The sequence below is a fragment of the Phoca vitulina genome, unplaced genomic scaffold (assembly GCF_004348235.1).
Source record: "Phoca vitulina isolate PV1807 unplaced genomic scaffold, GSC_HSeal_1.0 scaffold8, whole genome shotgun sequence".
NCBI classification, from domain to species: Eukaryota; Metazoa; Chordata; class Mammalia; order Carnivora; family Phocidae; genus Phoca; species Phoca vitulina.
Genome location: NW_022589711.1, coordinates 79,291,458 through 79,318,047, shown reverse-complemented (window position 1 = coordinate 79,318,047; position 26,590 = coordinate 79,291,458). Strand labels below are relative to the sequence as shown.

Below are 26,590 nucleotides of genomic sequence, written 5' to 3'. Positions count from 1 at the left end.
TGTATGTGTAGTTTAAAAATATAGATGTATACTGATAGAATATTAGTAAAAGAATACTACTCAATACTCAGTATATATTTGTATGCAAAAGGCAGAAAAAATACAGAATACAAATATGAATGATGTAGAACACAAATATAAACAATACAGAATACAAATCAAACTTGTAATTGGGAAATAGAAAAATGTGCAGAGAATTTCTACATGTATAGAAGATTAATTTAAAATTTATTTCAGGGATATTTTTATTACATTCATCATTCAGAGCTGATAAGTCATTTTACTTAATTTTTACAACTTTGTTATAAGTGGCAAAAACAAAAAGAAATGAGGACATCATAGAACGACATCATACAGAAAATAGATTTGTTATCAAACTCTGTTTTAAAGATTTCTTAAACCTAAAAGCTACAATTCTGAAAGTTTTTTCTGAGAATGTGTTACTTCTAAAAGCTATATATTTTGTTCTTTATATTCTTTTTTAAATTTTTTAAATTTTTAAAAATTTTTTGATTTTTTTAAAGATTTTATTTATTTATCTGACAGAGAGAGACACAGCGAGAGAGGGAATACAAGCAGGGGGAATGGAAGAGGGAGAAGCAGGCTTCCCGCGGAGGAGGGAGCCTGATGCGGGGCTCGATCCCAGGACCCTGGCTGGGATCATGACCTGAGCCAAAGGCAGCTGCTTAACGACTGAGCCACCCAGGAGCCCCTGTTCTTTATATTCTTGCAAGGCTGACATGAGTTCATTGCAGAGTTAAAAATGGTAATTACCTGGTAAATATTTATTACTATTACTGTATTTCATGAAAACTTAGGATTGCAATTAGCTCTTGGTTCATTACTATGTCACCTGTAATGGTACAGTATTTGCACAAGGCACAGTCTATGGTACTCTTTTCTTCCCTGTGAAATTCAGACAGTATTTTACTCTAGCAACAAATCTTTTAGGCTTTTATGTAGAGATGAAGGACAGTTTACTTGTACTTGTCCACTGCCCAGCACATATTCTCTGTGGGTGAGGTACTTAACAGTGCAGTGCTGACAAGGCTAAAGTCAAAGGTTAAAGTCAGAACTGTGGGATAAGAGCCTGTGTACTCTTTTTCAGATTTCTGTAACAAAGAGCCACTGAAATGTTACTAGAGAAGCATAAAAATTAGACTAATCATCTCAGTATCACTGGGCAATCAATGGATGCTAAGAGGATTGAATTGGTGGTCAGAAGAACTGAGTTTGAGTTTCCAACTTCTTATACTGAATTGTGGCATTCAGTTAACATCTTTGTGCCTCATTTTCCTCATATTATAACAGAGATAATAGCTCCTTTATTTTCCTCCTAGGATTGTTATGAGAATGGAAATAAATTGATATACATGAAAAACCTTTATAATTTCTAGGAATATGCAAATGTTAGTTTGTCACTAGAGGAAGGTCTTTTTCTCAAATACATTAACATTCACAGCGACCTCTAACAAAACGCTTTATTAGGCCTTTAAAAGTTACTATGTAAACGATACGAATTTCTTAAAAGAAATGAGAAAATGCCTATAGGGTCTGCTGGAAAAATCATTTTATTGATTTTTCACAAAAATGAACTATTTAGATGTAAATGTCAAAGCTTATCTCCACAGAATCCACAGGATATCTAGATTTATCAAGTCAAGACCTCCTTTTGCTATTTAACTTCCAGGGAAACCAGTATGGTCCTTTCTCTTCTTTATTTAGGTATGGAAGAAACACAAGTCATGCCTCTCATGAGTATCTCCTGCTATCATCAATATAGTAATGTTGTGGACAGGCTGGATGGGCCCCTAGGTTTGGAATTTTACTTCTGCTCCAGGGCCTGGTTGGACTTGTAGTTCTGGATTCTTGATCAACTTATCTGGAAGGTGCCTTTGCCTTAGAGAAAGGTTCATGTACAGAGAAACTGATAATGCACCCAAAAGCCATTTGCTAATTTACAATAAGAAATAATGTAAACTCATATCTTCATGACAACACTAATGTATTACTTTTGCTTTATAGTTCCTAAAGGCTTTTTAAATTCATTATCTCATTTTGGAATCTCATGACTTATGACTTTTGAACAGAATGACTTAATTTATTTCAAAACTGTTTATTCTATTTATCAGATGGAATATACCAAAAAGTGCAAAACAAAATAGGGGACCATATCTTAGTTGTCAAAAACAACATACTGTTGGGGCGCCTGGGTGGCTCAGTTGGTTAAGTGACTGCCTTTGGCTCAGGTCATGATCCTGGAGTCCCAGGAGAGAGTCCGGCATCGGGCTCCCTGCTGAGCAGGAAGTCTGCTTCTCCCTCTGACCCTCCCCCACTCTCATGCTCTCTCTCTCTCAAAAAACGAACAAACAAACAAACAAAACCAACATACTGTTAACAGTTCTTCGTATTTCCTTCCTGTCTTTTCTATGCATGCTTATGTAATTGAGAACATACTGTATATGCCATTTAAATGTCAAAGTTTTCTTTCTTTTTTTGGTTATGATGGCAATCTATGCTTTTTGTAAATATTTTGGAAAAGTTGTAAAAAGCACACAAAAGTCCAGGGGCAGAACATGAAAACCACATATCATCTACTACTGTAGTTAAACACACTGAACATTTTGGTGTATTTCCTTCCAGTATTTTATTCCTTTTTATTTTATTTTATTATTTATTTATTTATTTCTTAAAAACGTAGTCGGGATCATACCAAGGCAGGAATACTTGGGGAGACAGACACTGGCTGGGCTTGGATCAGGCAGCCTCTACTCTCCAGTCTAGCGGACTGGAAGGGGCAGATCAGCACTTTTCTTCCTGGACAGGGGTAGCGAGAGTGACTCTTTTCCTTTAAAGCTCACTTCTTTCTGTATTTTAAGCTGATTTGTACATTGTTCATTTCCCCCAAATCTTCAAGGCCATCGACACCTGCCCGTATTTCAACAAGTTATCCTTGATGGTTTTGGGAAGCCCGTACTCTTCTCTGCAGCCCTTCACTTCCGCTCATCGAGAGACTCCCGCCCCGACTGCACTTTCTCCTGCGATGACTGAGCAGGTGGAAGGAGGCCTCGAGTTTGGAGCTTCAAAAGGATCCTGAAACTCGAACAGCCCAGGCACAGCTCTAGCCCCGCGGCGGGGTCGGGAGCGCCCCGTGGCTCCACTAGGAGGCTCCGAGTCTCTCCGCTGAAGGGCTGCCACCACCGAAGGCCTTCGCGGTTAGTCCTCTGCTCCAAGGGCGGCCGCAGCCCTCAGGGAGGCCAGCCCATCCTTGCCCCTCCCGAGGTTATCCTCAGAGCTCACTTCCCTGGGGCTCCGAGTGCTCACATCCTGCTGTCGTCGGGAGGGTCTTTCTCGTCGCGAGAAAGGTTCTAGGCCTCAGGCTCGCTCTCCGCCTCTCTTGAGATCCTGGCAGGCCTCTGTCACAGAACCCAACTGTCGGATCCTCTCCGCCTCGCTTTGCGAGCCTGGAGAAGTGCGTCCCTTCTCGCTTGCCTTATGCCAGGCGAGGCGGGGACCGCACTACAGTGCTACCAGCCGGAGGGGGGAACGCTCACGTGCGGCACTTTGCTTTCCAGCCGGCGACAATAGCTCTCGAGAAAACCACCGTTCAGACGACCAGGACTAGTATTATTTTGTCCTGGGAGCCCGCACAGGAGGGAGGAAAGGCCATCTACTCGACCTGGGCAGCGGACGCACCCCTTTTCTCCCCCTCGGTTCGTCTGAACGGCCCGGAGCGGCAGGCCAGCCAGCCTCGGCGGAGCTGCCTCAGCCTTTGACAGCTCGGCGCGAGCACCTCGGGCCTGGAGTCCCAGCTCCAGGGGGGGACGGGGCGGGGCGAGCGCGCGCGGGGCGGGGCGAGCGCGAGCCGGGGCGAGAGGAGGGAGCGCGCGAGCGGAGCCGAGCGGTGCCGAGCGGAGCAGGGAGGTATTGGGGAGAGGCTGGCTGAGCCCGCCGGCGCGGATCGTGCTGCGTCGCCGGGCTCCGCGTACCCCCGCCTCTGCCCAGGCTCCCGCAAAACTTTTATTCTCTGGGGGCTTCCCGGGGTGTCTGAAGGAATCGGAGCGCTCGGCAGGCTCTGCGCTCCCCTGCCGCGGCGACCCAGGGGACGTGCATCCCTTGCCCGCTGGGCTCTCGCGCCCCGCGCCTCCTCACCTGCTGCTGATCTCTCCCCAGAGCGGCGAGGGGGCACCGGCGGAGGGGCCGCGCGGGCGCCAGCGCCCCCGAATTCTCCCGCCCACCACCGTAGACTCGCCCGGCGCAACTTTAACTTGATTCCTCTAGCCCAGCTCGGGCACCCGCGGCTGCTGCTTTGCTGTCACCTTTGCCGTCTCGGCCGCCGCCTCACAAAGGGGCGCGTGGAGGGGAGGCGGCACATCCGCGGGCACAGGCGCCGGTGCGCAAGGCGCGGGCCTCCTTGCCGCCGAGGCCGGGAGACAAAAGGGAAACTGCCTCTGTTCGCCGTGCGGGCTGGGAGCAGCCTGCTCGTCCGCCTCCTGCCCGGCTCCGCGAGTCTCCTCCCCCATCCCTCGGCTACTGCTCCGCCTCCCTCCCCGCGGGCTGTCCCCGCAGTGCTCCGGGACCCGGCGAGCCTTCGGGGCGCGCGTCGCTGCTGGTGGTTGGGGCTGTAGCGATAATAAATGATAGAGGATACAATGACTTTGCTGTCTCTGCTGGGTCGCATCATGCGCTACTTCTTGCTGAGACCCGAGACGCTCTTCCTGCTGTGCATCAGCTTGGCACTGTGGAGTTACTTCTTCCACACGGACGAGGTGAAGACCATCGTCAAGTCCAGCCGGGACGCCGTGAAGATGGTGAAGGGCAAGGTGGCCGAGATCATGCAGAACGATCGGCTCGGGGGGCTCGACGTTCTGGAGGCCGAGTTTTCCAAGACCTGGGAGTTTAAGAGCCACAACGTGGCTGTGTATTCCATCCAGGGCCGGAGAGACCACATGGAGGACCGATTTGAAGTTCTTACGGACCTAGCCAACAAGACGCACCCGTCCATCTTCGGGATCTTTGACGGACACGGGGGTGAGGTAGGAGTTCTCTGGGGTTTTGTTTGTGTGGGTGTGCGTAAACAAGAGGATGTGTGAGCAGCGGGGTAGGAACTGGGTGCGAGGGGCGTGGTGATGACCCGGTGCCCGGCTGGACAAAGACACTAGATCCAAATGTGGCTCAAGTTGCTAAAAAATACTGCTGGGTCCAGACCTCTTGGTCTCAGTGGCCAATTTGGGGGAGGGAGGGTCGTCCACAATCTATTTTGTGCCTCATAATTTGAGGTTTCTCAAGGCCAGAACCCAGCAAATGACTGTGCTAGTTTTTCGAGGAGAGTTTATGGTTTCTGCTGTGAACTTTGGCCTAGGGCCTCAGCGCCCCTGTTCTAGGGTTTGAGGCTAAGCTAGGCACAAAGAAGAAAGAAAATACCTTTGATTCTCTTTAGGGAAAAGAGACAAAATCTGCTGAGCCGAGTCAGTGAGGGCTCATTGAAGATGAAGGAAGCTGTGACTCCTTCCCATCCCGTTCTCCTAGAGGAAGAACCCGAAGGGCAGCTCTTCGCTTCTTCCCAACTCCATTAACTTTGCAAGTGCAATCGGGCCAGTTGACAGTAGCGCCTCACTGGTCGCCTGCTTTTAGCTGGATCGTGGCACGGGACCGGGATGTCTCTGGCCTTTGCCGAGGTGGCAATGCCCGCAGAGGTGGCGGTGCCCAGATCTCGCCCGGGCGCCCTGGCCGGCTTGGTGCGCAGGCATCCCTGCTTCTAAACTCCTTTATTTGGGGTTCATCTGGGGCAAAAGATGATGTTGGAGGCCGGTTCGGGTTCTTCTGCCGCATTTCTGCGGCACCCTGATTGCGCGCCGGGGCTCAGATTTCCTGGAGGTAGGGGCGAGGGTCGGCTCTGGTCCTTGGGCATTGGCCCAGGGGAAGTGAGTGGCAAATGTGGCTCCAGCGCCATTCTCCCAAGCGCATCAGTCAGCCACCCCATCTCTCTCAATTGGCAGTTGGTAAGAGTTTCAATGCTGCATACTATTTTTTTTTTTTTTTTTTGCAGGATACTTTTTTACTCATATTCCCTCTGCCCCCTTTGCCACCCCCTCTTCATGAGTCCCCCACCCCACCCCACTCCCCGTGCTCTGTACCTCATCCAACTTTCCCTCCAACTCTCATTTTGGTCCTCTGGTCTCTGGTGGGCTGTAGGGGATGTCAGCAGGTCATGATTTTCTTTTTCTTTGGCCTTTGCTTTGGGTGAACATTGAGAAAGCTTTCAATTGGTTATTTTATTTGCATTCTGTCTTTGATACAAAGTCACTTCACCCACCACTCTGCTAATCTTTCCCAGATACTGGGTCTATCTGCCTTAAACCAACTTTGCCAGGAATGACAAACTTAGTTGGAAAATTTATTTGGTAGAATTGAAATCAATTTTTGCTATTTTCCATCCACCCTAGCCCTATGTTCTGTCTTTCAAAATGAAGGTTTGTTACTGGTTGTAATTTTGTAGCTTTTTGTGTAGGGTGGGGTTCCTTTCCCCTTGGTCACAGGATAGGTGAAAGACCTGAAATTAATTGAGGGAAGAGATGCTCGTGCTTGGGTAAAAACATATTTGAATGATAATATTCCCAGTACAATGACTAAATTGTTTTCTTGGTTTGATCAGAATGTCTCTATTTTCATTTTATGTGCCTAGCCTAGACTTTTAAATCATTTAATAAAGCTTCTATTTATTATATATTTTTAAATTAAAATTGGGCAGCTGTTAATCTGCTTCTGGTCTTAGAAAGCACAGATTTATTTTTAATTTAAAGGTCCAGATGTAATATTAATGTTGTGAAACTTTGGGTTGTGCTTGCCTGGGTGTGTGGTACTGACATATTTTGAGCCTGCACGTGTAAGTGAATGAGTATTTTAAATTTTCTTTTAAGTTGATATTCTAAAACCTGGAAGTGTGGACCTAAACAGATTTCAGGTTGAAAAATTTCCAGTACTATCTTCTGGTAAATGTATCATCCAGAAAAGGGACATGATCAATGTTTTTATTTAAATAGAAGAATTTTACACGTATAGATACCCTCCTTAAAAATAGAGTAATTGTTCTATCTGTAATCTCCTATAGTATGTAGCCAGTTCATTCATCTTGGCTTTGTTTTAGGGCAAAATAAGAAAAGTAATGTAAAAGGTAGTTCTTTAGTTGCTATTGGGAATGTGATAACAACAAATAATATTAGGTATTTTCTCTCTTGCTTTTTCTTTCATTCAAAGAAAACCCCACCATCTAATTGTTGTCCTTTGTGTTGTTTTAGCTCCTGTAACATTCACCAGAGGAGGGTGCCACTGTTTGATTTTGGTACAGATGATAGTTGTCTCCTTTCAGAAAAGAAGAAGCTTTTTCTGAGCTCCCTATTATTTGTATATGTTGTGTACAGAAGATAAATGAGGACTTTAATTTTATTTCTACTAATTCAAACTAGTAAGATAGTCTATAAAAAATGAGGGCCCATCTACAATGGTACTGCTTTTTAAATGTAGAAAGGAGCTAAGCCAACTTGTATATATACATTTCATCCCACTTTTTAGATAAGGTATTTGTTGATGGGCTTAAGATGTGACCTTCCTAAGGTTAGTTCAAGGCCTTCAGTTTGGTGATTTTTATATTAAACCACTGGACAAGTTAATTTGCATATTTACCTTGATAAGATAGCACACTAGGGATACAAAGGTGAATGAGATAGGCTTCCTGTCCTCACAAAGTTTCAGTGTAGTGAGAAAGATCTGTATAACAAAAATTACAGTCATGGTGTGCTTAGGGTGTTATGGGAACACTGAGTAGGGGCATTTAAATCGTACTGGTAGGTGGGAGGCCCAGGGAAAGACACTTTGAAGACATTATTTACTGCAAGTTAAAGGCACAGGCTTTGGTTTGAGATCTGGCTTTGAATCTCTGCTTTGCCTTATATTGGCTGTGACTATGGACAAGTTGCTTAGTCAACTTTATCTGGGAGTTATTAATCTGAAAAATAGGGACAATAATGAACATAAGGTACACCTCTATCAGTTGTATTTTACCGTCTCTAGAGAAATACTTAATGGATGTGGAAGGATGTGGAAAAGAAAGCTTAGAGACCAAGAAGTCTGCATTGTTAGGGCAACAATATCCTAGGAAGAGAGACTCTACATGTGAAAGCCACAGTTTTGATCACTAGAAAGGCATATGTTGGATATGGATAATTTCAAACTTTGTATCTCTTTGTTCGAACTTATGGTAAACTGATTACTAATTTGGGATTTCAGGTATCTTAGCATTGGGGAAGCAGCATCCTGGCTTCTGGTGCAAATTTTCTGATTAAGGGAAAGGAATATTCTCTATGATTGATTAATAAGTTGGTATTCTGATTCCCACTTCAGCCTCTTAGCATGAGTTGGTACTCTTTAGTCTATTCAATTGTGTATTTTTGAAAAAGATTTATCTCTGGACTTCTTATGCTGAGGACCAGACTCTGGATAGCTGTGACTTCTACATGAATGACATCTTAAAGAGATTTGTCTCAGTGTTCTTATAGGCCAGCTTCCTCACTTGATGCTGTTGGGCCCTTGGGACATTCTAATCATGATACTGTGGGTGGATGGTTGGTGTGTGTGTGTGTGTGTGTGTGTGTGTGTGTGTGTTTAAAGCTATGGCAGTGATTGTTTTTCTGTATAATAAAAGATTTAAAAAAGATTAAAACAACAAAAGGTAAAAAAATAGCTCAAATTATACCAACTGATGCGGAAAGGTTATTTTTAAAATTAAAAAATAATGTTTATCTAGGAAAATGTTTTTGTGTGTGTGTGCCTATCTCTAATTTTTATCTACTGGCAAAAGGTGGGTGTTTTTTTGTTTGCTTCTTTTACTTTTTATATTATTTAGAAGAAATATCACCAATCCTTTGAGGCAACTTTGTCAATGTTCATGGCTTAAACCTATCTGGAAAAACAGATTGCTATGTGCTTCATCCTTACTGTATTAAAGGTCATTGTATCATACAGTTGACACATAGCTTGGCCAGTGGTTAAGCTTAGAGTTCCACACTTGGCATCAGAGAAGTTGTACTTCAGATGCTTGTCGGGGACTGCAGTCTTGAGGCTCAGCACTTCTCAGAAGTTCAGAGGAGAAACTGCTTATGGAAGGTTTCCTGAAGGATACATATAGTCTAGTTCTTTAGATTAATGGTTCTTAACTTTTCTTGAGTCATGCTTCCCTTTGAGGATGTTATGAAACTACAGATATAGCCCAAGAAGAATGGACATGTGCATCAAGTTTTGTTTATAACTTTAAAGATAAGTGGATGCATGAAGCCTCTCGATTTTACGTTAGTTCAGGTAGAATAAAATCTGTTTCTGATAAATGTAGACCTGCAGGGAGCTGTGTACCTGGACCCCTTCCTTGGCCTGATTGTCCTCTTCTCCATCATTTGCATTTATTGACTGTGTGCCGTCATTTGCCTATAAGGGTTGTTATGAGGAATGGTCTTCCCAAAGTTTTCTGAGAAATCAATGGCAAAGGTGTCCTCGAGGACTTTATTTGTTGCATTATATAGTATCCTTTTTATGAGGACCAAGGGAAAGACAGTTCTCTGATGGCTTTGTGTTTTTAGCTTAAGGATTGAATCGTGTGGCTGATTGGATCATCCTGTGTTTGTTGGCTACTAGAAGTGTTAGAGCCAAGCCTCTGACCTACCTCTAACAAATGTGCAGAATTTTATAGAATACATTGATTTGGTATATAAATCTCACCCCCAGGACAGCTTATCTTTCCTACATTCAGTTTTCCTTTGTTTTGTCATTTTCTTTCTCTTCTGAGATAATGTCATTTTATCTTGTTGTGGTATATGTATTTATGTAAGTTTCATTGGATCTTTTCTGAAATAAGATATAGTTCTGAATAATTAAATAATGAGTGGCACAATGAATGATTTGCTTTTCAGACATTATAGCTGCTATTAGTAAATGTTGAAATCCCACATTACCAAGGTTACAAGAGGCCTGTGGATTTAATGTGGACAAATGCCTTTTGATTTAAGAGAAAACTCAGATTACTTTGGTTTAAAATGACACATTGACATTTCTGCCAAAAAAGGAGGGGTAGTTTCCTTCTTCGTCAGCCCCCCTCTCCCAGGCCTAGGAACCTATTTGTAGGTGAATGTAGGATCATGACTGCTGACCTTGGTGCATCTTCTGAACAGATTATTTAGAAATTCAGTTCAATTAAATCAACATTTTCTGTATAGTCTGACACATGTGGAAAACAGCATTATGTTCTCTGTGATGCCTAAAGATGAATCAGTGCGTTCTCTGCCCTCAGGGAGCATTCCATCTACTTGGAGAGATGAGCTTCTTAATAGCAGAGCTATGAGGTGGGGTCGGGCCAACTACAAGAGTGTGATAGCCTGACTGAGGGAGCTTGGGGAGTCTTGGATAAATTTGAAGAGGAGCTGACTTTTGATTATATCCTAGCATTTCAGGAGACAGAGATTAAGTGGAGGGAGGATGAGAAGATGACATTACAGGTTGAAGGAAAAAGAAAATGTTATGGAAGAAGTAAAATGCAGGCACAGTTGGAAAAAACACAGGTAGCCCATGTGTTCAGAGCAGGCTTTCCCCAACTGTTATCATTTTAGAAGCCAATACCTTATTTTTTTTCATTTTTGAGTCACCTCTGTGTTTTGATAGTCAATGATATTTTTTAGCTTGACTGTTTTTTTAAATTAAGTATTTATTTAAAAAAGAAACTTCATATCAGCACTGTGAATGGAAAATCATTAAATGAAGTTTTTGGCCTCCAATCTGCTAAGAAGCCATCTCCGTTGTGATGGAGTAAAATGATGTTTATTTTTATTTTTTATTTTATTTTATTTTTAAAAGAGTAGAATGATTTTTAGAAGGTTCTTCTCCTAGTCTGTGGCTGCCTCTGGACTCTCTCCATCCCTCTCCCCTTGCTTTTTATGAACAAAAAAGTGGCTTTTAAAATTTAATTGTTGGCCAGGCTGCTTACTCCCTTCCCAGGTAGGAGGTACATCTAGTGATGCCACTCTTCGAAGAACACTGGTTTGGAACAGCTTTCCACTGTGACTTCTGTGGCAGCTAAGATTTCATGTGTCACATACCTTCATAGGGAACCCAGAGTTATGGGCAGTTCTCAGTGGTCTAGCAGAAATCCCACCCCCATTTCTAATGCAGGTAAATGGGAAGACATTATAGTAATAAACCTGAATTCCTTCTAGCTTAGTTTAAAAAGTAAGTAATTCACCAGTTTGGGTACTTGAGTCATTACCGGTCACAAAACCAAGCTCAAAGATACAGAGAATAGATCGGTGATTGCCAGAGGCAGGGGTGAGGCATGGGCAAAAAGGATGAAAAGAGTCAAAAAGGTAAAAAATTCCAGTTATAAAATAAATAAGTCATGGGGATATAATGTACAGTGTGGTGACTATAGTTAATACTATTTTATTGTGTATTTGAAAGTTGCTAAGAGAGGAAATCTTAAAAGTTTTCATCACAAGAAAAAAAAAATTCTGTAACCATGTGTGGTAACAGATATTAACTAGACCTTAATTTCTCAATATGTGGTGACCATTTCTCAATATCATTTCTCAATATGTATAAATAATCAAATCATTGTCTCATATGCCTGAAACTAATATAATATTGTATGTCAACTATACCTCAATAAAAAATACTTGAAAAACTCAAAAAAGTAATATTTTTATTTTGAATGCTAATATTTGAAATATTTGATTATTCTTAATTTCTATTTTGAACTTTAACCACTTCAGTAATATATTTTTGTGGTTTAACTTTTAATTCCATTTGAATAATCCTATTTAGTGGATATATCTGTAGCAAGTTAAACATATTTAAAAATAGATTGACTTTAAAATTATAAAAGTAATACAACTACATGATAGTATAGAAAAGAAAAAAAATCATTCAAAATCTCATCCTCTTGTCACATTCACTCTTATGATTTTGGTGTATTACTTGCTCATTTTTTTTTTAATATGCATTTTAAATATATTTTTACATTGTTATAATGATGTACATATAGTTTTAAAATCTTGGCTTTTTCCACTTTTTATAAGCCTATAAACATGAAGTCATTTTGCTCCATAATTCTTTAATATATTTCTAATGTATTTCTTAGTGATAGATTAATATTTTACTGAATGGCTATTTGATAAATAACTCAATTGCTTTCTAATTGGTATATATTTAGGTAACATTTACTTTTTACCATTGTAAATAACATTATAATAATAATAATTATTATTTTTGAAATAATAACAATTTTTGTGTTTCTACTATAGCTTTGATTATTTCTCCAGGGTGGATTTCCAGAAGTGGGGTTTCTGGATCAGAGGAGAAATAAAGAAACCACCATTATTGATAATAATAATAATAATAATAATAATAATAATAATAATGGCTGACATTTATTGAACATGTGTACTATTCCCAGGCAGTGTTTAAGTACTTTATATATGTTATCTAACTTTAATTATCATAACAGTGTTTGAGGTAGGTACTATATATATGTAGAAATTAGGCACTGAGAAGTTAAGTCATTTACCCAAAGTCTCTTGTAGCTCATAGGTGGTGAAACTAGAATTTGAAACTGGGATTCTGATTTAGAGCTATCTGTCTGCAAACCCTATGCTATCAGTTTAAACTCCGCGAATCTCATAATTTGGGCGATGATGTGTGGATAGCATTGTTAGGGGACCAGTGCCTGGTCTTATGTTGCTCAGTAGGACTTGGAGTTTCTCATTTGACTCTGACAGTTGTGTCCCTGTGACATGTGGTATTGTTGTTGAAAACTCTATGCTGGAAATCTTGCTAGGTAGATCTTATAATTGTCTAAGGAAGTCCTACAGTTAAAAAAATTTGGGGTCAGAAGTCAGAGCAGGTGGTGACTCACAAACAGCCATTCTCATCCACTCCCCTTCTTTGCTGGCAGAATCTCTGTCCCATTACAGAGAATCTCTAACATTTTGCCTGTTAGCTCATGAAAGGCTTGCATAGAATTTACAGTGGCATTAACATAGCCATTCGCAAAAATGATTTAGGTTTTATTTTACTTTACAGTACCAAAGGCTTAATTTTAGGATAAATATGTAGTGATGTGTATGTGTTTGAACAATTTCTCTTTATACTGAAGCACTTTTTTTAGAATTAAAATAATTTCCTAATATGTAAACAGTTGTTAATTTTAAGGCGCAAAATATTATTTTTTCATTTGTTTATAATATTGAGTTGGTACGTTTAGTTTGAGTAGATGATGGTCTTCTGTTTCCATTCTAGAAGGCTGCTTCATACGTTGTTCTCTTAGTCAACCTTAAGTTAAGCCCAGGCTTTGGTGATGGCTAGTTATAATCTATTTTTAATATGAATCTTCAAAGGTAAAGTTTAAATAAACAAAGGAAGCCATCATTTAAAACATAGTTAATGGTGCTACAGTACCTTTTATAGCTTTCTTTTATAGTTATAGGTCCTCCCTATAGAGCACTTTAAGTAAGTATTCATATAGAGAAAAATTATGCATATTGATTAATTGATATTCTTTCAATAAAGTTGAAGTCTGTGCTATGAAAAGCTGTGCTTAAAAAGTGAAGATATAATAACTTAGATGAAAAACAAATCTATAAAGTTTGATCACTTGGTCTTTCTGGAGAATATTTTTTTTCCCCCTTCTGTTTAATGAGACTAGGACTCAATTTAATGGAGCCTTAGCTGCCTCCAACTTGTCTAGAATGAGGGAAGGTTTTGGTAGTTGAGTCTGTTAAAAATGAGACCTACTTTCCTCCATTCCTAGAGGAGAAGGGAGTTCTTGTCTGTTACTGGGCACAGGGCTCCTGATGGTAAGTCGGGCTACTACAAATAATTATGTAAAATGTTCATTGTACAATGATACCAGATAGAGAGATACCATTTCTAATGTAAAAAAGAACTGTCTGCTCCCCAAGCTAGGCATAATCACTTGGAAAGGGTGCCTTTTTCTAATTGGTACAAAGTGAAAGTCACCATAGCAGTAGTCTGTATTTCTGAGACTCACATTCTTTACCATACTGTCCATCATTATTGCCCTCCTTGTTCTGGTCCAGGGTCGAGCAGCTGACAGATAATCTATGTGTCTTAGTTGCTAAACCAAAGACCAGTTATCCATTGCACATTATGTCAGCAAACCTTATGACTTCCCTAGAGAAGTGAACACTTATTTGCATTTGCTTTTCAACATGAATATTCCAAGTTTTAGTCATTATAACTGTGAGTGGGAATTTAATGGTCTGTAGGAATAAATCTTAAATACTTCAAATTGTAATTTTAATAGGACAGTCTATATTCAGCACTACTCTTGGACAGTAAAATTCTTCATCTAAAAACATTTAAGGGGTGCCTGGGTGGCTCAGTGGTTACACGTCTGACTCTTGATTTCAGCTCAGGTCATGATCTTGGGGTCCTGGGATCTAGCTCCCTGCTCAGAGGGGAGTCTGCTTGTTTCCGTCTCCCTCTGCCCCCTCCCTCCTCTGTATCTCTCTTAAATAAATAAATAAATCTTAAAAAACAAAACAAAACCATTTAAAAATTATTCTTTTAGTTATAGAATTGCCATTAGGGCAAAAACTGTTTTATTCTGATAAGTATATACCATTTCTTTTTAATCTAGTAAGTGCTTTCAAATCTCTTTTCAATTAAATAAATTAACTTTCAGTTTAATTAGTCACTGGACATTTTCTGGTGAAATAAGTTTCGTACTGACACTTGTATTTTCTGGAAATTGAGACATAGTCAGATTTTTTGTCATACTGTTTACCTTTTTGCTCTCTAGAATAATGAGGTGAATTTGATATAACAATTGGTTTGCATAGGTATATGATAAATATGACTGACCCAGAATTTGGGGTTAAGAAGTTTCTGCTTCTCTTTTATTTAAACACTTAGAGGTTTTCTACTTTTCCGTTTAGAAAGAAGATACATTTTCTCTTTAGATAGGCCTGGCAGGAATCTTGAATTGTCATATAATCCAAATATGGTGCCTAAGGCTTCACAGCTACATGAATACTCTATTTTTAAAGACTTTCATCAAGGAGAGTCCATAATGTCCCTGGAGAATTTTTTTTTTCTATAGTCTTTTCTTTCAGGAAATCCATCCTTATATATGAACTAGTTCCCTTCAGTTTAAACCTATTTCTCTTAGTTTGGCCTCAACAGAGATATATTAGGATTAGGTTGTTAACCATTTGTAACTCAATAAGATTATGGTATTCAAAAATCTTCCTCCCCTCATATTAAATAAGTACATCAAATTTATAGAAGAAGCACTCGTCTCAAAGAAAGGAGACACAAGGTAATTTTACCAAAGAAAGAATAGTTTCCAGATGATCAATAATAGCTCCTCTTTGTAATGAGCTGTTTTGGCAATAAAGGAAATGTCCTCTTCAAGTTTTACAGATTGGTTAGTTTTGTCTTTTATGTCCATTGTCAGATGCTTAGGCCATAGGTGGAATAAATTCTAGCTGGACATTTACATGGTATATTATTTGGGAGGTTTTGGTTGCAAATGACAGAAAACTCTAGTGGAAGCAGTTTAAACACTAGGGACATTTATTATCTCCCTTAACAAAAGGCCCGGAAGTGTGGGTATTTCCAAAGTTGGTTGATCAAGCAGTTCAATGACTTCAAGTCTTTATATAACTATATCCAGAGACATAAAAAAAGAAATTGTACCTGTCCTGTATTCTTAAAGACCAAGGAAACCTTTCTAGAAACACCCCTACATCTCCTAGGCCAGAATTGTGTCCATGCCTAAACCAATGACTTGGCCATGGGAATTACATCACCATGATGAACTCTGACCCAACATAATTCACCTTGGTCTGGGGAGGAGCCCAGCCTTCTCTGGAGGTCATGACAGTTTAGAAAGGGGAACAAGGCTAGAGTTTTGTTAGCTAGGAAGAAGGGGAAGTGGGAACAGTTGTTGGGTAGGCCACACAGTTGGGAAGGGAGTTCAGAGAAGGTGGTCTGGAACATTCCTTGTCTGCACATTAGCAAACTCATTGGAGAATGTTGCTGTAAAGTATATAACACTGACGTGAGGAAAAAAGAAAGCTTTAGAAGACTTTAGAAAACGGCAAAGCATCTTAGTTTTGGATTGGCTTAGAGGTGACTTTGCCTGGGAGCTGAGATGTAAATTTGGTATTTAAGGGCCCCAACAAGTCTTAAGAAACTATTAGGTAGTTTTCTAACTCAGATTTTCTCTCTGTTCTGTATAAGCTAGCAACAAAGAGTGGCCTGAGTGTCTGGAGAACAGCAAGGTGCTTTTTGCTCTAATATATGACTGTGTGTTCAGTACAGGTAGCGCTGCTGATGAATGTGAAGGTATCCTAGCAGTTCTTTTGTGGGCTATCCATTTCTCTTTTGCTACCTTCCTGTTTTAGACAACGAATTTGTTCAAATTCAGGATTTTTGTCTCCTAATTATTAGTTATCTTAAGTTTTGTTATTTTGTTTTAAAATATTCTGATCTACTCCAGGCCTGAGGGAAGAGATTCCTGGGAGGGTCAGAATTTTTGTACACATTTTAGAGGGGGATGGCTTGGCAGTGGTCTGGGCTCCAGTGAGAGGGGAGGGCATTAGTCTTCTGATTTTTCTGTAGGCTGAATTGGAGTAAATTCTGTGTGTGAGGATGGAGTAGTCATCCTGCTGCTGCTGCTATAAATTGATTACAGTGAGGCCATCTTTTCATTATATTTTCCTAACTGTTGATTACCAGTCTATAGAAATGCTGCCTGACGAAACTTCCTATTTAGTTTTAGTGGCTTTTCTGGTGATTCATTCTCTCTACTTTTTTTTTTTTCTTTTAAGAGATATGCAATCACATTACCTACAAATAATGTAATTTTGTTTCCTGCTTTCTTTTTTTTTTTTTTTTAAAGATTTTATTTATTTATTTGAGAGAGAGAGAATGAGAGACAGAGAGCATGAGAGGGAGGAGGGTCAGAGGGAGAAGCAGACTCCCTGCCGAACAGGGAGCCCGATGCGGGACTCGATCCCGGGACTCCAGGATCATGACCTGAGCCGAAGGCAGTCGCTTAACCAACTGAGCCACCCAGGCGCCCCTGTTTCCTGCTTTCTAAGTAGTTATATTTTATGTTTTTGTTTCCTGCCTCCTTGCATTAACTAGAACAGAATAATGTTCTGTAATACACACGACAGTGCATATTATGTTCCTATATTTGGGATTATTTAAAAAGTTTGAGATCAGAGAAATGTGAAATGGCTTCAGTTTATGGATAATAAGGCTAAAGTATCTTTACTGATATAATGAAAGATGAAATCCAAAGGTAAAGTAAGAGTCAAAGAAGAAAGGATATTCAAGGTATGGTAATCAAGAGAATGACTGATCACGAGGATGGACTAGAACTTGGTGTAGATGTGATGCTGAAAATTAGTGTGCATTGATTACCTGAAGGGGAGAACACTGTCTTTTCTGCTTTGGGGAAAAATTATCATCAGTAGATCCATCTCATGGGAATGTCCCAGAAAGCATTAGTCTAAACAGTAAGTACAGTATCTAACCATATAGAATACTGATTCTGCAGGTTATGAAGACCTAGCAAGATACACACAGGAATGTCTTCCCCTGGTTCTAGAGGAGTGGGAACTCTGGAGCCATCTTGCCCTTGCACTGCTGCTGGTTTTGGTGAAGGTTGTCCTTATTTTCTCTGGGATTTCCTCTGCAGAAAATCCTTGCCCTATTTCTATTACCTGTCTTGTAAGGAAACTGCAGCTGCTTACACAAGGTTCTCATCCTGAGTGGGGTTAGGTAGTGTTAGTGTACAGAGACAAAATCTTAGGTAAGATCCCTCAAATTGCCCATAAAGAAGAGTGTGTGATTTTCACCTCTTATTCTGTAGAGTTATATGTAATTGTAAATGTATAACTACATGTCCAAAGTAATGTATAGTACAGAATAAAGTATATGCATATAAAAAAGAGTTTTACAGTGTTTTAAATGATAAGAGTATCTTGAGTTTGTGTAAATTTGTGAATGGTACTGTTTCACTGTACCTTCTGAAAGATAACAGAATAAGAAATTGATGAATATTTTGAGATTTTTCAGATGATGACAAGAACTTTTCTTCTTTTAAAGAGAGCATATTGTATATTTCTATGTGTGATCACTTTGAGAAAATTTAGTTTGTTAAAGATACAAAGCAGCATATAAACATGTGGCTTTTGGAGTTGGGAGTAAGATTAATTTATCCTGATTATTTTTAAAGTCAATTTTAGAAGGATGATTATAATGCCATATTGAGTGCTTTATTTTTAATCTAAGTGCCAGCCATATCTTTGACACCAGATGGGAATATGGAGATGGGCACTTAGCCCGGTAATTTATGCTCATAAATACATACAAAAAGTTTACGCTTGCTGTTTCTTTCTTGCCTATGGCTTGAGATGCTGGGGGATTTTATCCTCCATTGATTTCAGAAGAGAGACCCATCGAGGATTCTGACCATTCCCATTTTTCTGACATCTCTCCTGAGTACCTGATAAGGTACCTGTAGGTCTAGACTATTTTGATAACTGTCTGGCCATGGGTTTGTCTAAGAACGAGACTCTCTGAGCAGCAAAGAATTCTTGGAGAAGAAGCTTGTATTTTTAATGCCATGTACAGGATCTAAGTGGTTGCTGCTAAAGAAGCACACGGGTACAGAACTGAGAACATGACAGCAGCCAGAGACGTTCTCTGCACCTTCCTGTTAGAGCCACACAGAGATGGAAGTTGTTTATCCCCAAAGGATTATGTAATGCAAACAGTTTTAGACATGAAAGAGTACAGGCAGGCATGTACTTTGGAAATACTGCTTAAGAGGGAATTCTCTGATGAAGAGGACAGCTAGTTTTTTTTTTTTTCTCTCTCTCTCTCTCAAAAATAGGATAATAGTGGAAGTGCCCAAATGATGTTCCCAGTTTATCAGAGAGAAGCTCTCATCCCCAGCCTTTGTGGTGACTTTATGTTATGGGGATTAGGACATCCACTTCCTTCAGTTTTAAAAATTTACCATTGTTAAGATACTTTTATCTGATACACAGTCTATATTCAAATTTTGCCTATTGTCCCAACTGTTTTTAAAAATAGCTGAGGTATGATTGACATAAAAGAAACTGCATATATTTAATATATGTGATTTGATCAGTTTTGCATATATTTGTGAAACCATCACCACCATCAAGATAATGAACATATCCAACACTGTTTAAAGTCTCTTTATGCCCTTTGGTAATACCTTTCTTCTGTCTTCCTCTAGTCCCCCCCTCCATCCCTAGGCAACCATTAATCTGCTTTCTGTCCTTATAGACTTAGTTTGCATCTTGTAACATTTTTATATACATGGAGATGTACAGCATGCACTTCTTTTTTGTTTTCTGGCTTTTTTCCCCACTCAGCATAATCATTTTGAAATTCATCAATGTTGTTGCATCTATCAATAGTAGATTCGTTTTTATCACTTACTATTATATTGTATGGATATACCAAAATTTGTTTATCCGTTGCCTTATTGTTGGACATTTGAGTTGCTTTCAGTTTTTGACTGTGAACATTCATGTATAAGTCTTTGTATGGACATAGGCATTTCTCTTGGGCAAATACCTAGGAGTAGAATTGTTAGATAATACGCTAGGTGTAGGTTAAGTTTTTAAAAAATTGCTAAACTATTTTCCAAAGTGGTTGTATTGTTTTACATTTCCATCAGTGATGTATGAGAGTTCTAGTTGTTCCACATCCTTGCCAGTCTTTTTTATTTTAATCATTCTAGTAGTTATGAAGTGTTTTTTTTTAAAGATTTTATTTATTATTTATTTTTTGAAAGATTTTATTTATTTATTTGACAGAGAGAGACACAGCGAGAGAGGGAACACAAGCAGGGGGAGTGGGAGAGGGAGAGAAGCAGGCTCCCCTCTGAGCAGGGAGCCCAATGTGGGGCTTGATCCCAGGACCCTGGGATCATGACCTGAGCCACCCAGGCGCCCCCTGTGTCCCTCTTTATATTCATACCACCATCATGCTAATTCAGCCTTTCATCGCTTCCTGCTTGGACTGTGATGGTGGCTTCTTAACCGATCACTTAGTTTCTAGTCTCTCTTCTGTCCAGCCCACTCACTGATATCTCTGATGTATCAGTCTTCTCAGCTCATTGGGTTATACATTGTTTCTTTTTTAAAAGTCTGTAATTTATACGAACCATGATTTATTTCTTTGAAAAAAAATATTTTTGGGTTCTTCTAATTCATCCCTGACTACTCTACCTTACTCAACCTTATCTTCTGTGGCTCCTCTACACAAAAGTCTGCACTACAGCAAAAATGGTCTGTTATTCCCTGAATGCCCGACGGATACATATGTCCACTGCCGCTCCTTTGTCGGCTCTATTCCGTTCTCTGAGAGTTCTTATTCCTCTTCCCATACCTGGTGTCTTGTCCTAATTTCAAGGCTCCCCTCAATTTCTAGCTCTTTCATGAGTTCTTGCTTGGTCGTGTCAGCTTTAAGTAATCATTCCCTCCTCTGAACTTATTGTCTGTCACGGGCAAATGAACATTTTATGTTATTTTTCATTTTTTAAGGTACCTTTTCTCTGCAGCCAGAGTCCAGCTTCCTTGAGTTTCAAGCCTCTGATGAGTTCCTGTGGTGTGCCCGCACTGTCCCAGATGCTTGTGTTTTAATAACAATGCCTTACAGTAATTCTAGAAAGAAATGCCTAACAAATGAAAAGGAAACACCAAGTTGTGTGACTGCATTTTCTATGTCTTGTATGTGTTGGAAACCAAAGGGCTCTGCTCATTCTGGCTTTTGAGTGTCTGCAGCATATCAGGGGCTTGCGTTGATTCTTTCTTGCTGAGTCCTCATGGTTTTTTTGAGGCAGTTGTTACCCCATTTTACAGTTGTGGGTACTGAAGCTCAGACTTCTGTGTGCCCAGGCTTACACAACTTCTAAGTGGCAGAGCTGGGATTAAAATATTTCCCATGTCTGTCTGATTCTAAAGTCCTCTCCTTCTCTGTACCACTGTCTTTTTGCAAGGATGGCTTGGCAAGGCATTCATATGGGGGTCATCTCTGAGGTATCTAACACTTTAGATTATCTGTGATAAATGTTTCAAGTTTATGGGAATGGAATCAAGTTGAGGAGATAAAGTAATTTATTTATACTATTCACTTGTATTTATTCTCTTTATTTCTTTCATCAACTCTCATGGCTTATGAAGTGTATAGTCCACCCAGAAGTCCTTTAAATAATGACCAAGGAAAACACAAATTAAATATGGAGAATTCTGCAGGATAGTCTAGGCAAGTGATTTTCATGTGTTTGACAGGTAACTCTATTTCTGGTTGTAAGGTAGGAATTTGGGGAATTGAGGCTGGCTCCTTAGAGAAAGCTAGGCAACATTTTCAGATTTACCTCAATGTACCCTTTAAAAGGTGGCTCAGTTATTTGGTTAGTAGTATTATTGATTATAGGACACTAGTCATGCCTCCATTTTTAAAATGTAAGTACAAAAGAACACGTCCTAGAGCTCAATTGAAAAATCTATAGCTTCCCTCCCAAAAGCATCATGCAAAGTAATATTATATGTAGTATTTAGTGAGTGTCAGAGAGTGGGGAAATGTAAATGAACAATTTCAGCTGCCTGGGGGTGGAAACAGTGATTCATAGACTTAAGATTTGGAATTCAGGGTGCCTGGGTGGCTCAGTTGGTTAAGCACTGATTTCCGCTCAGGTCACGATCTCTCAGGGTTGTGAGATCAACCACCCCCTCTCCCCCCACCGCCTCGGGCTCCATGCTGGGTGTGGAGCTTAAGATTCTCTCTCTCCCTCTTTTCTGCCCCAGCCCCCCACCCCTCCTTCCCCCCCCAAGAAAGATTTGGAACTCAAACACTCTTGGTTTATATTCAAAGAAGAGAGGCATCAAATAAGTTGTATGAATGGAAAACAGCTTATTGATAGTGTGGGAATACTTTTGAAAGGAATAGAAATCATCAACCTTATTTTATTTTATATAATGTCATCAAAATATACTAGTTTCCTCTATGCTAATTATTGAGTTGAAGGAATGGCATTTTTAGAAAATGTCCAACATGAAGCAGTTTATAGAATTCTCATGTACAAAAGGGACATTTTCTACTTTGGGGAGCTTTATGAATCATATTGAAAACCATAATAACTCACTTCTTAGCAGGTAACACCATTAGCTACCTCTTTCTCAGCTCAACCAACCACAGGAAACAGAAGTTGCTTTGTGGTTTTTTTCACCCGTATAATTACACTAATCATCATTTCAGAGAAAGATGAGGTCTCAGGATGAGAACGTGGTATTTCCTTGGCAGTATTGAATCTGAGTTGAAAAACACTTTGACTTTCCTGAAATTGGATAGAAGTTATGGGTAGGGATGTTTAGGCTAGCATCATGCTTGTTTTTACCCCTCCGTTCTTGTACGTCTACGTTCGGATATACCATACCACCTCAGTGTTTTATACAGAGTGGGTACCCCATAAATGTTTCTCAAATTAATCATTCAGTATTTGTCTTTTTGTGACTGGCTTATTTCATTTAGCAAAATGTTCTCAAAATTCATCCATGTTGTAGAATGCAATAAGATTTCCTTCCTTTTTATAAAAAAGATTTTACTTATTTATTTAAGAGAGAGAGAAGCAGAGAGAGAGAGAGAGAGAGCACAAGCAGGGTGGTGGGCAGAGGGAGAGGGAGAAGCAGACTCCCCACTGAGCAGGGAGCCCATGCAGGGCTCAATCCCGGGACCTTGAGATCATGACCTGAGCTGAAGGCCGATGTTAACCGACTGAGCCACCCAGGCACCCCAAATTCCTTCTGTTTTAAGGCTGAATAATATTCTATTGTATGTACGTACCACATTTTGTTTATCCGTTCATCTGGCAATGGATATCTGGGTTGCTTCCATCTCTTTGCTATTGTGAATAATGCTGCTATGAACATAAATGTGTGAATATTTCTTCAAGATCTTGCTTTCAGTTCTTTTGGATATATACCTAGAAGTGAGATGGCTGGATCATATGGTAGTTCTATTTTTAATTTTTTGAGGAACTGCCATGCTATTTTCCATAGTGGTTGCCCCATTTTACACTCCTACAACAGTGCACAAGGGTTCCTTCTTCTCTACATACTTGACAAAACTATTATTTTCTGTTTCTTAAATAGTAGCCGTCCTAATGGGTGTGATTTTGATTTGCATTTCTCTAATGATTAACGATGTTGAGTATATTTTCATATCCTTATTGGCCATTGGTATATCGTCTTTAGAGAAATGTCTGTTCAAGTTTTTTGCCCATTTTTTAACCAGGTTATTTGTTTTTGTTTTGTTTTTTTTTGTTGTTGTTGAGTTTTAGCAGTTTTTATGTTCTAGATATTAACCCCTTGTCAGATATGATTTGCAAATATTTTCTCTTATATTTCTAAAAATATTTTTGCAACTTTTATACTGATATAATTTCAAACTTACAGAAAAGTTACAAGACTAGTACAAGGAACTCCCATATACCCTTTCTTCAGAGTTAGTATTTTTTTTAAGGAGCACCTGGATTTCTTGACATTTTGACATTTTGTTGAGTCCTTTAAACAGAACAAATGACTTGCAGCTGTGGGAGATGTAAAAGTATAAACATGGTCCCTGTCTGAATATGCAAAACAAATAAGGATGTTTATAAAGCAACCACTACAGAGAGAATAATACAAATAAGAACAAAAGTGAGAGGGGGCCAAAAGTAAGAATAATTTGAATGATTAGAATTGGAGACGTGTCCTAGTGTTTCTCAACACGGGATGATTTTTTTTTCCCTAGAGAAATTTTTTTTTTTTTGAAGATTTTAGATTTAAAGATTTTATTTATTTATTTTAGAGAGAGAGAGTGCCCGCGCACGCACACGTGAACTAGCAGGGGGAGGAGCAGAAGGGGAGGGAGAGGGAGGGGGAAAGAATCTCAGGCTGACTCTGTGCTCCTCATGAGCCCAACACAGGGCTTGATCTCATGACCCGAGATCACGACCCAAGATCATGACCTGAGCCAAAACCAAGAGCTGACTGAGTTGACAGACTGAGCCACCCAGGTGCCCCCACCTAGAGGACTTTTCGCAATGTTTGGAGACATACTGGTTGTCACAACTGCAGGGGGCATGGGAGAAGTGATATTACTGGTGTACAGTGTGTAGAAACCAAAGATACTGCTAAACATCCTATAAGGCACAAGACATTCCCCCTTACAACAAAGAAGTTTCCAGCCTAAATGTCAGTAGTGCCAGGGCAAAGAAACCATGCCGTATCCTTGGGAAGCAGATTTTGCTGAAAACCTGTCTTGAGGACTTGAAAGGCTCTGGGCCCAGAAACTCTCTCAAACACATCCAAACACTTGAATAACACAAAGAAGACTCTGCCTGGTAAAATAATAAGGTGTGAAAAAATACTTCCTTCTCTTTTTTGTGCATAACCCACAATAAGAGGGCTTAGTTGCTGTGCTTACTATACATTTTCTGCAGCAAACAGTCTAAAAATGCTTTGCCTGGCTTGATTCTATACTGCAGTCACTTACAGCTAACATGTTCCTGTTATTGCATTCTTTTCTTTGCCACTTTCTGCTGTGAAAAAATATGTAAACTGGAAAAAAGCGAACAGTACTATACAAAAGATCCTGAAGCTTAGAGAAAGCAAGCAGAGGTGTTGGGGGAATGTGCTTTAGATGGCTTCTTTTCAGTCCTTGGTTCACTGCAAAGAAGCTAGGTGTCAGTTCTGTTTTATCACTAAGTCCAGTAAGCTGGGAGGAGAATAAAAATAGCATGGACTTTGACCTCCTGTAGGGCTGGATTTGAATCCAGGCCCATTCATTACTAGCTGTCTGACCTTGGGCAAGTAAATTATATACTCTGAACTCAGTATTTTTTTTTTTAAAGATTTTATCCATTTTTTGACAGAGAGAGACACAGCGAGAGAGGGAACACAAGCAGGGGGAGTGGGAGAGGGAGAAGCAGGCTCCTGGCCGAGCAGGGAGCCCGATGCGGGGCTCGATCCCAGGACCCCGGGATCATGACCCGAGCCGAAGGCAGACGCTCAACGACTGAGCCACCCAGGCGCCCCTCTGAACTCAGTATTGCCTTCTCTGCCAGGGGGATAATATCTGCTTCACTGAGTGGTGAAGGGCAACGGAGGACAGTGGCTAAGGCTGTGGACTCTCACACCTGATTGCCTGGCTTCAGATCTTCACTCAGCTACTTCTAGTTGTGTGCCCTTTGGTAAATTTCTCAACCTTTTCTAGACCTCAATTTCTTCATATGAAAAATGAGAATAATTGTATTAGTATTTACCTTGTAGGACTGTTACGACATTAAATGGATTAGTAAATGTAAAACACTTAAAGTGATGCCTGGCACATAGTAGGCACAATAAATGTTAGCTGTTTCGAGGGTTAATTTGAAATAAAGGATACAGAGAACCCTGTAGTGTCTAGCAAGAGAAGGTGCTTGATAACTGGTTTTTCAAAATTTAAATTTTAGTAGCTGACAGTTTATTATAATATAATGCCATCATACCAAAATTTCATTAGCCCCTGAAGTGAAATTAGTAGGGATTTGGTCTTAAGAAATCTTCAGGATACAAAAAGAAAAATGGTCATTCTTTTGCTTCTTACTTGTACTTGGCAAAGACTCCTTTGGACCCAGGTTCAAAAATGTGCTTAAAAGAATTGCAGGCCTAGCCAGACTTCTGTGGAATTATAAGGGGACAACTAGAACAGCCACCTGAGTGTGTGGAGTGGTGAGGGATGTTTGGGTTGGAAAGAGCTGTTTTTCTAGCCCAGCTTTCATGAAAGCCCCGTTGGTAGGAGGAAGTAGAGAAAGAGGAGGAAAAGTTTGATTGTTTTCAAACTCCCTGTTTATCCTTGGGTTGTGGGTGTTTCAGGTGAAGGGCTCTTCTCCTTGACAGTGTAGGGGGTTTAGACTCACTCAAAGGTCATTTACGGTGGAACCAAATATCCTGCTGTACCAGTCCCCTGCTAGATATTGGGTTGTAGACATATTTATAGAGCGGACATGGTCCAGCCCTTTTTTAAAATATGAGAATATGTTATCTCATTGTAAAATAAAGTGTATGTAAAGGGTTTTGCCTGGCACTGTAGTGCTTTATTAAGAGTTAGCTGTCATCATCATCATCCTTACTCTTAAACTTATGTTTTAGTTTAGTTAAGAAACTATTAATACTTATTAATATTAGTAAGTAAGGAACTATTAATATTTATTCAGCAATTCTGTTTCCCTTTTTTAATTCTTTACAGCATACACACATTCAAAAAAGTGCATGTCATAATTCTACAGCTTGATGAATTTTCACAAACTAAACACACACGTGCCTTCAACACCTAACTCAAGAAACAGAATATTACCAGTACCCCAGAAGCGCCGCTCATGTTCCCTTCTTGCCATTATCCTTTAGTTTTTAGGAAAAAAATTGTTTTTCTCTTTAGTGACATTCAGAGCTACTCA

The 26,590-nt window shown here is 39.9% G+C and overlaps 1 protein-coding gene and 1 pseudogene across 1 annotated transcript in view; one reads left to right on the top strand and one right to left on the bottom strand.

Moving 5' to 3' along the window:
• Positions 1-2,321: 2,321 nt before the first annotated feature.
• Positions 2,322-4,145, bottom strand: LOC116634140 (annotated as a pseudogene).
• Positions 3,906-26,590, top strand: part of PPM1L (protein phosphatase, Mg2+/Mn2+ dependent 1L) — a 295,870-nt gene continuing 273,185 nt past the window's right edge. The window contains exon 1 of the mRNA XM_032407313.1: positions 3,906-5,036. Coding sequence (XP_032263204.1) covers positions 4,638-5,036 — 399 coding nt within the window. The 5' untranslated portion in view covers positions 3,906-4,637. The remainder of the gene's footprint in view (positions 5,037-26,590) is intronic.